At 49.9% G+C, this 13,038-nt stretch overlaps 1 protein-coding gene and 1 long non-coding RNA gene across 8 annotated transcripts in view; one reads left to right on the forward strand and one right to left on the reverse strand.

The window, feature by feature from the left end:
- PAMR1 (peptidase domain containing associated with muscle regeneration 1) overlaps positions 1 to 13,038 on the forward strand; it is a 150,372-nt gene that overhangs the window by 76,665 nt on the left and 60,669 nt on the right. Inside the window, exon 1 of one of the 6 annotated variants that reach the window (XM_013058003.2) lies at positions 2,878 to 3,247. The exons of 3 other annotated variants lie outside the window; for them this stretch is intronic. In XM_013058003.2, the coding sequence (XP_012913457.1) occupies positions 3,175 to 3,247 (73 nt within the window). In that variant the 5' untranslated portion in view covers positions 2,878 to 3,174. Of the gene's footprint in view, positions 1 to 2,877; positions 3,248 to 13,038 lie in introns of those variants that run through there. 2 more of the 6 variants (XM_004755988.3, XM_004755986.3) reach the window with 2 other exon arrangements.
- Positions 8,705 to 11,411, reverse strand: LOC123387763. 2 transcript variants are annotated; one of them, XR_006602251.1, is made up of 2 exons: positions 10,402 to 11,411; positions 8,705 to 9,616 (listed from the first exon to the last, which is right to left on the reverse strand). It is a non-coding gene; the product is annotated as an uncharacterized LOC123387763 (long non-coding RNA). The 2 variants fall into 2 exon arrangements; XR_006602252.1 differs by having other exon boundaries at positions 10,067 to 11,411.

Below are 13,038 nucleotides of genomic sequence, written 5' to 3' on the forward strand. Positions count from 1 at the left end.
ACCAAAGGACTAGGGCTGTTTGGCCAGCAATAAAATGAACCTCCCCTCTTCTCACCTCTGACCTCCACCCCGCAGATATGTTGCCCTTTGGTATTTTCCTGCCTTTTAGAGGCTATTCTTTGTGCTAATTTTAATCAGTTTTCACCTGGATAGGGGAGTTGAGGGTGAGGAAGAAGGCCCGTGTCAGGCCATAGCGTCAGACTCAGGCCCATAGTACATATAATAATATTTATTGAGCATTTAGTATGAGGTAGGCAGTGTGCTGAGGGTCCTGTTAGGTACATAGTCTCCTTAAATTCTCCTGTCTCAAAGTTTGATGATTATTTCCATTTTACAGATGAGAAAACTGAGATTGAGACGTTAGTTAGCTTGGTTTAGGTCACTGTATTGGGAAAAAACAAAACAAAAAACAAAAAACAGACCAAAAAACCTCCCCAAGCCCCTGTCCTTCTTTCTCCTGGCATATCCCATACTCTCCTATTTCTACCCCACTCACTTCGGACACTTCTGATATGTGTGATTTCCTCCCCCCCCCCCCCACCAAGCAAGTCTTTAACGCCAGCTGGGTGTCCTACAGTTGTACTCAATTCTGACAGTTCCTGGAGAGGATGTCACATCCCACAGGTCAAGGGCTCCGTCCTACAAGACTGTCCCACTTCAGATACCAACTTCAAGTACGAGGTCCTCAAGTTACCCACTTGGCTACAATGCAGAGGGTCCCGTGACATCCTCCCCCTTGGATTCAGTGACTTGCTTGAAGGGCTCACAGAGCTCAGGGAATCTCTTACACTTGCCAGTTCATTAAAGGAGGTGATGAAGGATACAAATAAAGAGCCAGATGAAGAGATACGTAGGGGAGGTCTGACAGTCCCACGCTTCTACCCCCATGGAGTTGGGCTACATCATCCCACTGATACATGGAATGTGGAAGCTCTCCAAACCTTATACTATTGGGATTTTTAGGGAGGCTTCCTCACTGGAGACATTACTCACCATTAATTCCATTTTTAGCCTTGCTCCCTTCTCAAGAGAATGGGGGCGGGGGTAGGGCTAAAAATTCCAAGCTTCTAATGACTTGGACTTTCTATTGACCAGCCCCAACCAGGAGCCCACCTGGAGTCACCTCATTAGGACAAAGACACTTGTATCACCCGGGAAGTAGAAGGGTGTCAGGAGCTCAGTGCCAGGAACTGGAGGCAGAGACCAGCATATATCTTCTCTGATCTCACAGTCATAGAGTCAGAAAGTGGTGAATCGCAGTTTTGAATACCGGTCCTTGATGGCCGAGTTCTAGCTCACAGTCACTTCGCTGAGACGGTTGAGATTCAGGAATTTCTTTCTGAGAGGAGCACCTGTGCCAGGCCCCTGCCTATCCAGTCTGTCCTGAGCCCTGGTGGTTCTACCTTCCCTAAGTCTCTCCCACTGTTTTCCCCTTCCACTCCATTGCTTACTGCTCAGGCTGCTGTCAACGGTCTCAGGGGTGCTCTTGGTGCCAGCCTTGGCCTCCTCCATCCCCCGGTCTGGATGCCAACGTGACTTTTCTTCCTAGATCTTTGCTTCGGGCCCAGAACGCGCTGCTCCTAGACTACCGAGCCCCTCATGCCAAGACAGAGTAAAATCCAAACAGTGTAACCACTTGTTTCCTCTTTTCCTGCCCTCTGCCACATCCAAACTGTACATATTATCTATCCTCTTGCGTTGGCTTTTGTTCTGATACTTACATTCTTCTCAAAGCTGTTTAAAATGCATTTTAATGGTACACGCTGCCATGGATCCTTTGGGAACAAGAATACACATAAAATTGTAATATATACAGGTAAATACTCATCATTTCCCAGTGGCACTGGCCCAATTCAGTCCTTCCTCCTAGAAAGGCCTCTTCACACCCTTCCCTGGATTGAGATCCCCTCTCTCAGCTCCAGGTAAAGCTTCCCCAGTGTAGGTAAATTTCCCACTGCCCCAGGCCTGAATATCATCCACTTCTCCCAACTTTTGTTCTTCATTGGACAGTACAAACTGGGACCAAGCATGGCCTGAAACCCCGGCATGTCCCTGAGTTAGACCTGGTTGTGAACTCTGCTCTGGCACGTCCTGCTGAGGGACCTTGAGCAAGTCACTTCATCTCTGAGTCTGTTTCAGTGTGGAAAATACCATCACTGAACGTGTACCTGTGATTAAATGCCATAGTCACAGCATCCAACAGTCTCTACTGTTGGCTAGGACGATAGACCTTACATCTGGATTCAAACCCTGGCTCTACTACTTAGTTACACGGAGACCGTGGATGAACTATTGAAAGCTCAGTGACTCCGTTTCCCTATCTGTAAAATGGAGATGATAGCGGTTTATTATGAGGACTAAATGAGTTGATGCATGTAAGATACCTAAATGCCTGGCACGGAGAAACTGATTTTAAAAAATTGGCTATTATCTTGTAAAGCATCCTTTCTTGTTATTCAAGATTCCATTTGCTGTCCCTATGCCTAGATGGTCACAACAGAGGCAGTGTCTTATGTGTTCTTTTATCCCTAATACTCTGCTTGGCATGTGCACAGGATCTATTTATGCTGCTGACCACACCATGATGGGCATCACGGGAAGATGCCTACAGATGCAAAGAGGAGGGTTTCCAAATTGTGCTCACCTGGATTAGATGCTTGAGGTGGAAGGAGTGGAGGGTTAGTTCCCTCCTCCTCCCCACTCCAGCCCCGCCCACCCAAGCAAGACCTTAAGAGCCTCAGAGTACCATCCCAGGCAGGACTCCTCTGGGTGGGGGTGGGGCTGGGTTTCCGGCCTCACCTGAGCGGCGCCACAGCCCCGCCTACCTCTGCCCCCAGCCCAGGTGCTGTCCGCTCCCCTGTCCCAGCGGGCTGGCCTCCTGCCCTGGGCGTCCCTTCCAGCCGCAGCCCGGGGCCTCCCCGCGTGGCCACACCTCCCGGGCCCCGCAAGGGTTAAGGCAGCAGAGAGGAGAGGTTTTGGGCTGACGTCGCTCTGGCTGAAGGTGGTTCCCCTCCGAAGAGGATGGGAGAGCCTGGCGAGCTGAAACCCGAGCTCCCGCTCAGCTGGGGCTTGGGGAGCTCCGTGTAAGAGCCGCCTGCCCCCGGCCTCCCGCGGTCCCTCCGGGTCTCCGGTCCCTCCGCAGCAGTCGCTCATCGGGACACCGGCTCTGGAACGATGGAGCTGGGCTGCTGGACGCAGTTGGGGCTCACTTTTCTGCAGCTCCTTCTCATCTCATCCTTGCCTAGAGGTACCGTGAGTAGCGTTTAGGGCCCCCCTCCCAGGGGTATTTCTCTCCTGGGTCCGGTGGGGAGCATGCCTGGGGCGCCCCAAGGGATGGCGCTGGGCGGGGGGGCGGGGGTTGGGGGGACCTCCAGCTCTTCTTCTAGTCCAGTCTAATCTTGGGGGCTTGGCTGAGGGTGCTGGAGCCTCTGACCTCCCAGAGAATGTGACACCGTTCTATCATCTCAACTTGGGGGACAGAACTGCCTCAAGAAGGGGTACCGGCTCCAGCTTACTTTGCTGGTTTTCGTTTTATCTTCAGAAAGCGCAGACGGACCTCTGGGAATCTATCCCGTCTGACTCACCCACTCTGGTTGACAAAAGGGAGAAGTTTCCCCCTGGAAGGAGCCCCCCCAGAGGTGAAGCGGGGAGGAGAGAGACCAATCAAAAACAAGGCTGGCAGCAAGGGGGTCCCTCCCGGTAAAGGTTGCTTGGTGAAACGCTGCTTGTCACGCCCTTCAGGACAGAGCCCAGCACAGGAGATTGACCGGCTTAGCACATATGCACTTCCTTCCCATAAGAATGAGAAAGAAGAGAAAGCTGAGGTTAAAAGTGCAAGTCGTTTCTGGGGACACACAGAGTTTGTTTAGAAAGAGCTCTGGCTTGTGTGTTTTTCACTATCATTTTCTGAGCCGCAAACCCCATGTCGGATGGGCTCCCTGGGCGAGTGAGGCTGAAATGCAACCAGGGCTTTTGGGGGCCTCTTGGCTCAAGGAGGGGATGGGAGGCTGGTCTTGTCAAGGCTCGCTGGCAGGCAAGAAAGCAGGGACTTCTTAAGAGCATCTGTCCTTGTGGGGTTGCCTCGGGGCAAGGGGTCAGGAGGTGGGTAGGACCTCATCAGGGAAGGACAGGCTGACACGTGCAGGTGTGACAAAACAGAGCAGCTTTGGTAGGAGCAGGGAGCCTGTGAGCATTTGCTATTCGACTTCTGGCCGGTTCACCTGTGTTCTAGAGAGGGACGTGCTGTGTGGCTGCAAGTAGCTGGTGCGCGTCCCAGAATGAAACCGGGTCAAAGGGGGTGGCAAGGACCTAAAATCAGTAGACTGCTCTATGGATGGGGGCCTCGGCCATAGGCACAGCCCTTCACGATGAACTAAATTTAAGCCAAGATAAATGGGGGTGTGTGTGTGCAAAACACACACATTGACCCATTTCGGTCAATACTTTCCGTGTACCTATAGCCCGCCGGCCCCAGGTGGAATCTTCTCCCTCGCCAGCTGGAGGGGTTGCGTTTGAATTTTGCCTGCACGGTGTCTAGAGCAGCCCACAGACAATAAATAATGAAGGAAGAAGGAGCCCACGAGGGGCTTGATAATCCATAAACCTAGATGCTCACCTCGGGGTAGGTTGAGGACTTTGCATTAGGGAAGTTCTTCCTGTTCCCATCTCTACCTTCTGGAGCCAAGCCTCCTGGGCATGGTGGCCCGAGCCCAAGTCCAGGGGAGGCTGGTTCCTTCCCAGAGCACCAGAGCTCTGAGGACTAGTTTTCTCCTGGCTACAACATCACTTCCCTGCTTCCCCCTCCCGCCTTTTTTTTTTTTTTTTTTTTTTTTTTTTTTTTTTTTTTTTTTTGTTTTTTTGTAAGGTGGCAGGTGAGATGACTCAGATCCATATAAGTTAAAGAAAAAAGCTCACCTGCCCAGGATCTGGAAAAAAACCTTTACTCCTAACCCCAGAATCTCTTGTACCTTTTGCTATGGAAAAGCTTCAGGAAGGGTGACTGGTTTCTTGGCAGTCAGGCTGCTGACCGAACTGGGGAGCAACTTCCAGCAAATTCACGTGTCTATTTTTTTTTTTTTTAAGATTTTATTTATTTAGTTGACAGATCACAAGTAGGCAGAGAGGCAGGCAGAGAGAGAGGGGGAAGCAGGCTCCCTGATGAGCAGAGAGCCTGATGTGGGGCTCGATCCCAGGACCCTGAGATCATGACCTGAGCCCAAGGCTGAGGCTTAACCCACTGAGCCACCCAGGTGCCCCAACTTCACGTATCTAGTGAGGAGAGGTCGGTTGTTGTAAGTTCACCCTTGGAGGGGGAGACGGAGGAATAGAAGTGGAGAAGGAAAACAATTCCTCAAATAGTGAGTGAGTCCACTCCCGGCTGGAATGCCAAATCTGGCCGGCTCTAGAAAAAGCCCGAAAGCAGATTTCGTCTCCTTACTTTTCTCGAGAGGGTTCGCTGAGACGTAAACATCCGTAAACATCCGCTGGGATGGCACGGGAGGTTGTTGCTCACAGACACGGGACTCCTGGTGGAGGGTGAGAATGCAAACTCGAGGCCAAGTGATAACCGGGCATAAACAGCATGTGGGGGAGAAACCCGACTCCACTGACTTCACCAATAGCAGGAGCTCTGCCAGCAGGATCCTGCCGAAGAGGAAAAACTCATTTAAAATATGTGGCTCTGGGGAATGAAACCGTAATATGGATAATTTTGCAAGTGTTGCTTCCAACAGACATTAGCTTGCGGCGAAAGAACCTAAAGGCAACCAGGGAAGATAATTTGAAGCCCAGATATTCAGTGGGCAGGAGCAGCCAGCTGAGAAAGGGGGTGTGGAAAGAAAGGGGGGGGGTGGAGGAGTGGAGTGGCAAGAAAAAAATTTGAGGTTGGTTGATAATGGCATGTGTTAGCAAATTCCAAGGAGAGAGTTATGAAAACTGGGCCATCTTGGCTAGGGTGGATTTTTGTGGGAACCATGAAGACCGTGTTCCCCTGATGTATACACTGAAAGCTCCGGCTTCTCTACCAGGAAAATAATTTGATGGTGGCATCGTGGATTTTTGGAGCCGGGAGTGACTTTGGAGATCATTTAATGGGAGTACCTTAATTTCAGAGGACTCTGAGCTGGAACATATCTGGCCCAGTCTGAGCCAAATGCTGTACGTAGACATTCATGAATTCTCAGACCACACGAATAAGGTAGAGCTGTTATTATCTTCATTTTAGAAATGGGGTTTAGAGTGGTTCTGTGACCTATTCAAGGATACACAGGCACGGTTTCTCAAAAAATTAAACATTTGACCTAGCAATTCTACTTCTGGGTATATACACCAAAGAACTGAAAGCAGGAACTCAAACAGGTATTTCGTATACCAGTGTCCTTTGCAGCATTATTCCCAATAGCCGAAAAGGGGAAACAACCCAAAAATGTCCATCAGTGGATGAACAAAATATATATATGTATACAGAAATCTTAATCTGCCTTAAAAAAGAATAAAGTTCAGGCTACAGGGACACCTGGGTGGCTCAGTGGGTTAAAGCCTCTGCCTTCTGCTCAGGTCATGATCCCAGGGTCCTGGGACTGAGCCAGGAGCCTGCTTCCTCCTCTCTCTCTCTCTGCCTGCCTCTCTTCCTCCTTGTGATCTCTGTCTGTCAAATAGATAAATAAAATCTTTAAAAAAATGTAAAAAGAAAAAGTTCAGGCTACAACAGGGATGAACTTTGAAGACATTCTGCTAAGTGAAAGAAGCCAGACACAAAGGACAAATAAATACCATATGATTTTATATAAGGTACTGAGAGCAGTCAGATTCATCAAGAAAGTAGACTGTGGCCAGCAGGGGTGGGGGGAGGCGGGCTGGGGGACTGAGTGCTTAGCGGGGGTAGAGTTGCACTATGAGGTGATGACAAAGTACTGGAGATGAATATTGGTGTTGGTTACAAGGGCTACTGAATGGAAAGTGATTAAAATGGTAAATTATGCATACTTCTATTTTGCTGCAATAATGATTTAAAAAAAGAAAAGAAAAAAAAAAAAGAATACACAGGCAGATGAGCCTGGGTAAGCCCAGACCGTCCAGTTCCTGAGCTCAAGCTCACCTGGAAACAGGTTGACTTAAGCTCACGCATCTCACGGAGGGATCGATCATACCAATGCATAGGTCCACTTGGCACAGCTTCACAACACTGCGTGGTAGGGGACAGTCCTGATGGCTAACCCCAGTTTCGGGGGCACCATTGCTTGGTCTTGGGTGGCAGTGGCAAAGAGGGAGGGAGACTTATAGAGCTGAAGGTCTGGCAGTCTTTGGGTCAAAAATGCCTGAAAAAGTATTTATTGGGACATCATGCTTAAAATGTTTGGAACCTGAAAGCTTTGAGGTGGGCTGGTCCTCTCTGTGGCAAGATGCCCCACCTCTTCAGCCCACACTTAACAGCCGCTCCCTATTGGCATTTGAGATTTTGACTGCCCTTCTTGAGAGGGTGGAGTAAAAAGGGCCAGTGAAAGCGAGAAGGTGGGGGGCTGAGCGCTGAATGGGGAGAAACGGGAGAAAGGATGAGTAGCTTGACAGGACTTTTAAAAGAGGGAACGTAAATATATTTTAACGTGTGGGTTTTGTAGAACACCTGGAACCTCCGTGACCACCCACTCTTTCGGTAAAGGGTTTTATTCCCACAAGTGTCCTTGAGCGTGAGCTTTTGGTGGAAAGAGAGGATGAGGTTGGGTATTGTGTCTGGGTCAATAAGTTAGGGACAAAACATCTTTGGACATGGGAGTGTCTCGGAAATATCCCGAAGTCTTAGGCAATACCACTAGCATGGGCTGGAAGTTTGATTTCAAGTCCCCTACATCTGGGATATGCTGGCTAGACAGAAATGGCCGAGAGAATGGTATTGGGTAATCTAATGATTGGCCTTAAGTCAGAAATGATTTCCACCTGCCTCACTAGGGGCAGCCAATCCCCAAGCACGAGAAATTCCCTACCTGTCTCTCCTAAGACCAGCTCTAGAAGCTGTGCTCAATTTGAGGCATGTGCAGGCTGGGGGAGGTGTCATTTCAGTGATAAATGAGGGATGCCTGTGCCCCCCTTCCGCCACGTGGGGGAGGACCTGTCGCCCTCACTGTGGGATATGTGAAAGTCACAAGAACCCAGCTCCCTGCCCCCCGCTTCTCTCTCTTTTTATTTTAAAAGGGAGAGAAATTCAGTGTTTACATTTTCCAGTTCCTGTCCGGGGTAGAGGACCCAGAGGCCAGCTGGAGCTTCGAAAGCTACCAGATCAGTGGCAGAAAGTCTCTCAGATTCCAAGCCTGGTCTGCGTTTAAGGAATTCGGTTTGTCAGCCATCCTAAGATCTGGGCCGAAGCATTAGGTTTATGGTAGAGAGAAAACGTAAGAAAAAGCAAGCCTCATACCTGCAAACAAAACCACTCAAGGAAGACAGAGAATTCGAGTTGGCTGGAGATAGCCTACCCTCTTCATCACAGGGTCTCCCAGAACTCCCCACTCAGCTGCTCTCCTCTCATTTTTTTTCTTGGGTGCAATTATACGTGAGTTGAAGCAGAGGGGGTAGGGTTTGTACTTCAAATCCTTCACCCTTGATGATGGGTGGCCAAATGGCCTTCCATCCTATCCTAGATAAGGGACCTAACCGTAAGGTTCACCACCCAAATAATTTATGGTGTTTGTGGTAAGTAGCAGGCACTGTCTTATAGGCTTTACATTTAATTTATTTAATCGCACGTGGAAAAACTTAGGCAGAGGGTAAGCTTGCCTAGGTCCCATGGCTGGACATCCGTGTCTTGAACCCAGAGAGTCTGACTCTGTAAGCCACTCCTTGAAACACTCCGTAACACCACCACGGTAAGCAATAGGTTCAGCTCGGGTCGATCTGCTGGCTGTATTCTGGCCGAGTCATAAAGGAGCATGGTGTTAGTAGGGAAGTCTGGCTGTCTCTTGGACACTCTAGATGTCCTGAGGGAAACTGAGGCAGCGGGCAGATCAAAACTCTAACCATTTTCTGGGATAGCTGTCCCCAGGATTACGTGTCTTACTCTGATTTAGCGTAGCAAGTGAGAATTTCTCTTTCTCCTGGTCAGCCTTGATAATTAGACTCATGTGTCTGTTTGCAGAACAACAGACTGAAGGGTGAGCCATGTTTCACGTCCAGCCCTGACACTTTGTAGCTTAGTTCCTTTATGGGTTTATTCTGTCAAGATCATCTATGTGTAAACTCAGGCTGTGGAATGGGAGAAGCAGGCCCGGAATGAATAAAGGAAAGCATTTTTTTTTTTCCCCCTTCTTTTTTGGCATAACGCAGTTGATGGATCTAGCAGGGGACAGAGACACAATCCCCTTCCAGTAAAATTAAAGATGGGTTTTAACCAATTGATTTCAACCTTGCATGAGGACCTACTGTCTGCCTGACACTAATGTCAAGCAGGTAAGAGAAGTGTCCCCGTCAGCTGGGCAGCACATGAGGATGCGTATTTCTGTCACTCTTCTTCCGCCTCTGCAGTTGGGCCAATGTCCTAATTCCCGCAGGGCGGGCGTCTTCAGCCCCATCCTCTCTGAGGTCCTGGCTGCTTCAGAGGGCGGAGCTGGTGGTCTGGCAGCAAGTTTCCCTGTGAGCAGAAGTCTGGTCAGTTGGTTTGGTGATTGGAAAACCGGGGCTGTCGCCAGAAAGGAGTGAGGAACACATTCAGGCATCGTTAGCTCATGGGGAGACACAGCAATTGTCTTCATAAGCTGAATTCATGCTTGGTTAAAAAAAGATTTCCAGCCGGTTCAATGGAAAACCACTAAATGGAGGGGATGTTGGCCCAGTTTGCGTCAGATCAAATGAATCATTTGAAGACTCTGGGGAACTAAAGCGTCTGTGTTTTTCAGAGTCTCCCCTCCACTTATTTCATAGATTCCCTTTACAGGTGACAACGAATCCCCTGATGCTGGGATCTTAACTCAGAATCAACAGCGATGGTGGGGCACACCGGAGATGTCCTGGGACAAGGAGCCTGAACTTAACCTCTAGCTGGTCACGTCTGCTCCCCTCTTCCCACACGCCCTTGGCTCACCTGGGTATGAGTGGAAGGGGGGGCTTGGCTGCCAGTAAAGAATCTTTGTTGCAGGACTTCTTGGTCTGGCTTTCTGCCTCCTAGTGGGTGGTTGACTGCCTGCTTTTCAACGGTGCTCAGCCTCCCTTCTAGGCAAGCCCAGCTCCCCTGGTCCAGCCCATTGGTGGAAGAGAACACCTGAGCATCCCAAGTCTTTGTGGAAACAAGTGACAAACGGCAAGAAACCAAAACATTCACCAGGAATGGACCCAATGGATTCCTCATACCACAAAATTGAGACCCCCACAGTGTCCCAGCAAGAGATGTTTCTAACATCACGCTTTGTCAGCACTCACCTTTCCTGGGAAATCGCATGCGTTTCCTGTGCCCACATTCACGCATTTACTCAGCAGACTTGCTTGTGCCCCAGACCTGATACTTGGTGCTGGCTGCTGCCATGGTGGATAAGGCGAAGCCCGTTTCCTGCAGGCACTTGCAGTCCGCTCAAGGAGCTGATGGTCCAGTCTGGCGTTTTCCAAAGTGGGTTTCATGGAATTCTAATGTTGGAAGATCTTGAGCAAAAATAAAGAGCCCAAACCTAGGATGTTAGGATGAACAGAGTCTGGGGGAGGTGGCAAGTGGCCGTGCTCAAGGCATTTGTAGATGTTGCAAAGCCATGTAATAAAGCAAGCTGTGATTCGCATTTTACAAGGTTAAGCCCAGAACCTCTTTTCACATCCTACCTTGTACGATCTGGGGGAATGAGGGCTCCCTGGAAGGTAGTTTGGAAAACTCTGCTCTCTTGCCTGTAATGAATGCGACATTGCAGAATACCTCACCGTGACGGAGGAGAAGGGGAAAGAAGGAATCGTATCTGTGCAACGCGGGCTTCTCTTCAGACCTCTACTGCGGGCCTGGCTGGAAATCTGATGCCCTCATCGCTTACCGCCTTCTGGGAGGGCGGAAGAGCCGTGGAGATGCCCCAGTAACACGGTCAGTCTGGGATCACTGGGCAAATGGAATCTGATGAATTCGAGTACAACCGGGGAGTCCCAGGGCTGTGGCCTGACTTCCCGGCTCGATGGGATCCTTGGTGCCAGTCACACGGTCTCCCCTTCCCAAAAGAGGGCACTGTCTGAGCATCCTTCTCACCCCCAGGGGCACTGAGACCCACCACCCTTCCTCACCGTCTCTTCTCCGCTCCACCTGCCTCACTGCACACCCGGAGGCTTGTCCCCAGTTCCCCCATTATCTACTCTGGTGTTTGCCGGCTCTGGTATAACCCAGTCGCTGGGACCCTGATTTACACACACCCTGAAGCGGCCTGGGCTCTTTGCGCTGGGGCCGTATCCCACAGCGACAGCACGTGACTTGGAGTTAGTTTTGAGCTGCTCATCGACCTGTTGTTTGCTGTTTCTGGGAACTTCTTTATCCCTGCCTTTGCTAAATATTGTTCCCGTTGTCATGCAACGCGGCTTCTCCCTCGGCCCTAGCACAGCCTGCCTCCTCTCTCTGCCCTGACTTGTTTCAGACTGGATAGCCACAGGGGCAACGGGTGAGGCATAAAACCGGTTGTTCCTTCAAGGGCTATCCTGCGGAAGTGGACTCGAGTCGCCGTGACCTCAGTGAAGACTCAGCCCTCACGTTTCATAGTTGTGAAACGCACCTTTGGTACAGATGTGCCCGTGTTTGAATATACAGGCATGCAGAAGAGGAGAGATGTGGATGGGTGTGACTGTGCATATATGTGGGGTGTACAGGATTGGGGTTTCAAGTATGGGCCAGGGCTTGACTCTGTCGCTTAGGGCTGCTTTTCTCGAGCAAGTTCCTTAACTCCTTTCATGTGACCTTCCCCCCTTCCACCCTGTAGACTGAGGATAATAGTGTCTTTCAGTTTAGTGCTGGGGTTAAATGAGATAAGACTTAAAAGGCTTAGAGGAGCATCTTGCAAACAGGGAGCGCTCCAGAAACGAGAGCCACCCCTGCCTTCCACTGTTCTTCCCACCAGCTCACGTTTCACAGGGAATTGAAAGGAAATACTGGGTGTTCTGTCTGTACTAGGATGGGGGTTTCGAGGTCTTGTGTCCCTAACAGGAGATGTTGCCCCTGACCGCCTGTCGTGATTCCAGAGTGGAGTCCTCAGGCAGGAAGTTGCCGCAACCTCATCGGGTTCTAGCCTGCAGAGCTGGGGCAGGTAGCTCTGAGGAGGGCTAGCCTGCCCTGCGCTCCTGCCAGCTTAGGGCTTAATGAACCGGACATACCATAAAAAATGCATCATCCTCACTCAGCATCCGTCCACACTTGACCTGTGCTGCTGGCCAGCTGGCTTTGGTAGAAGGAAAATCTGCCTTCTGCCTGGCACAGTGACCGTGGATATGAAGTCAGTACACTAACTCTGGAAGCTATTGGCAAGGAGGTAGATGTGGCCGACCCAGACTCCTGTGTGGCCTTGACATGCTCTGATTCAGAAGGAAGGGTTTGGAAGTGTGGAAGAGGGGCTGGCAGGGGCGGGGGCTGGGGGGATAGTTTGTAGAATTCTTGGGCCCAGGGAAATCCACACTGGATTTTTAGGGGCTAGCTTAAATGTTATTGTTTTCAACTTAGCCATTCTAATGCTTCAGTTGATGTCATATTTGCTGAATTCTATTGCCAAGTACTTTTAGATGCATTATTAAATGTTTTTCGTAGTAGCCAATTCTACTAAAAAAATAAGATCCAGGCAGCTCATATTCCAACAATTGAAATAACCCAGAAGCAGCTGTCCTTCAAGGATTTCCAGCACCACAGTTGCTGAGGATAATGGCAACTGGGGATTCTGCCAAATGCCAGAGTTTAGGTTTTGTTCCCTTGGACTATGGATGTAGAATTTCTATTTCTAGAAGAGAAGCAGCAGGAGGTAAACCATGTCCTATTTAAATAGGTGTCTGAAGAGGGGTGTTAGAGATCTAGAAGCAAGGGGAGGAGCTCAGAATGCCATGATTTTAATATGAGCC

Source organism: Mustela putorius, unplaced genomic scaffold (genome assembly GCF_011764305.1).
Source record: "Mustela putorius furo isolate JIRA1106 unplaced genomic scaffold, ASM1176430v1.1 tig00003859_pilon_pilon_pilon, whole genome shotgun sequence".
Taxonomy (NCBI): domain Eukaryota; kingdom Metazoa; phylum Chordata; class Mammalia; order Carnivora; family Mustelidae; genus Mustela; species Mustela putorius.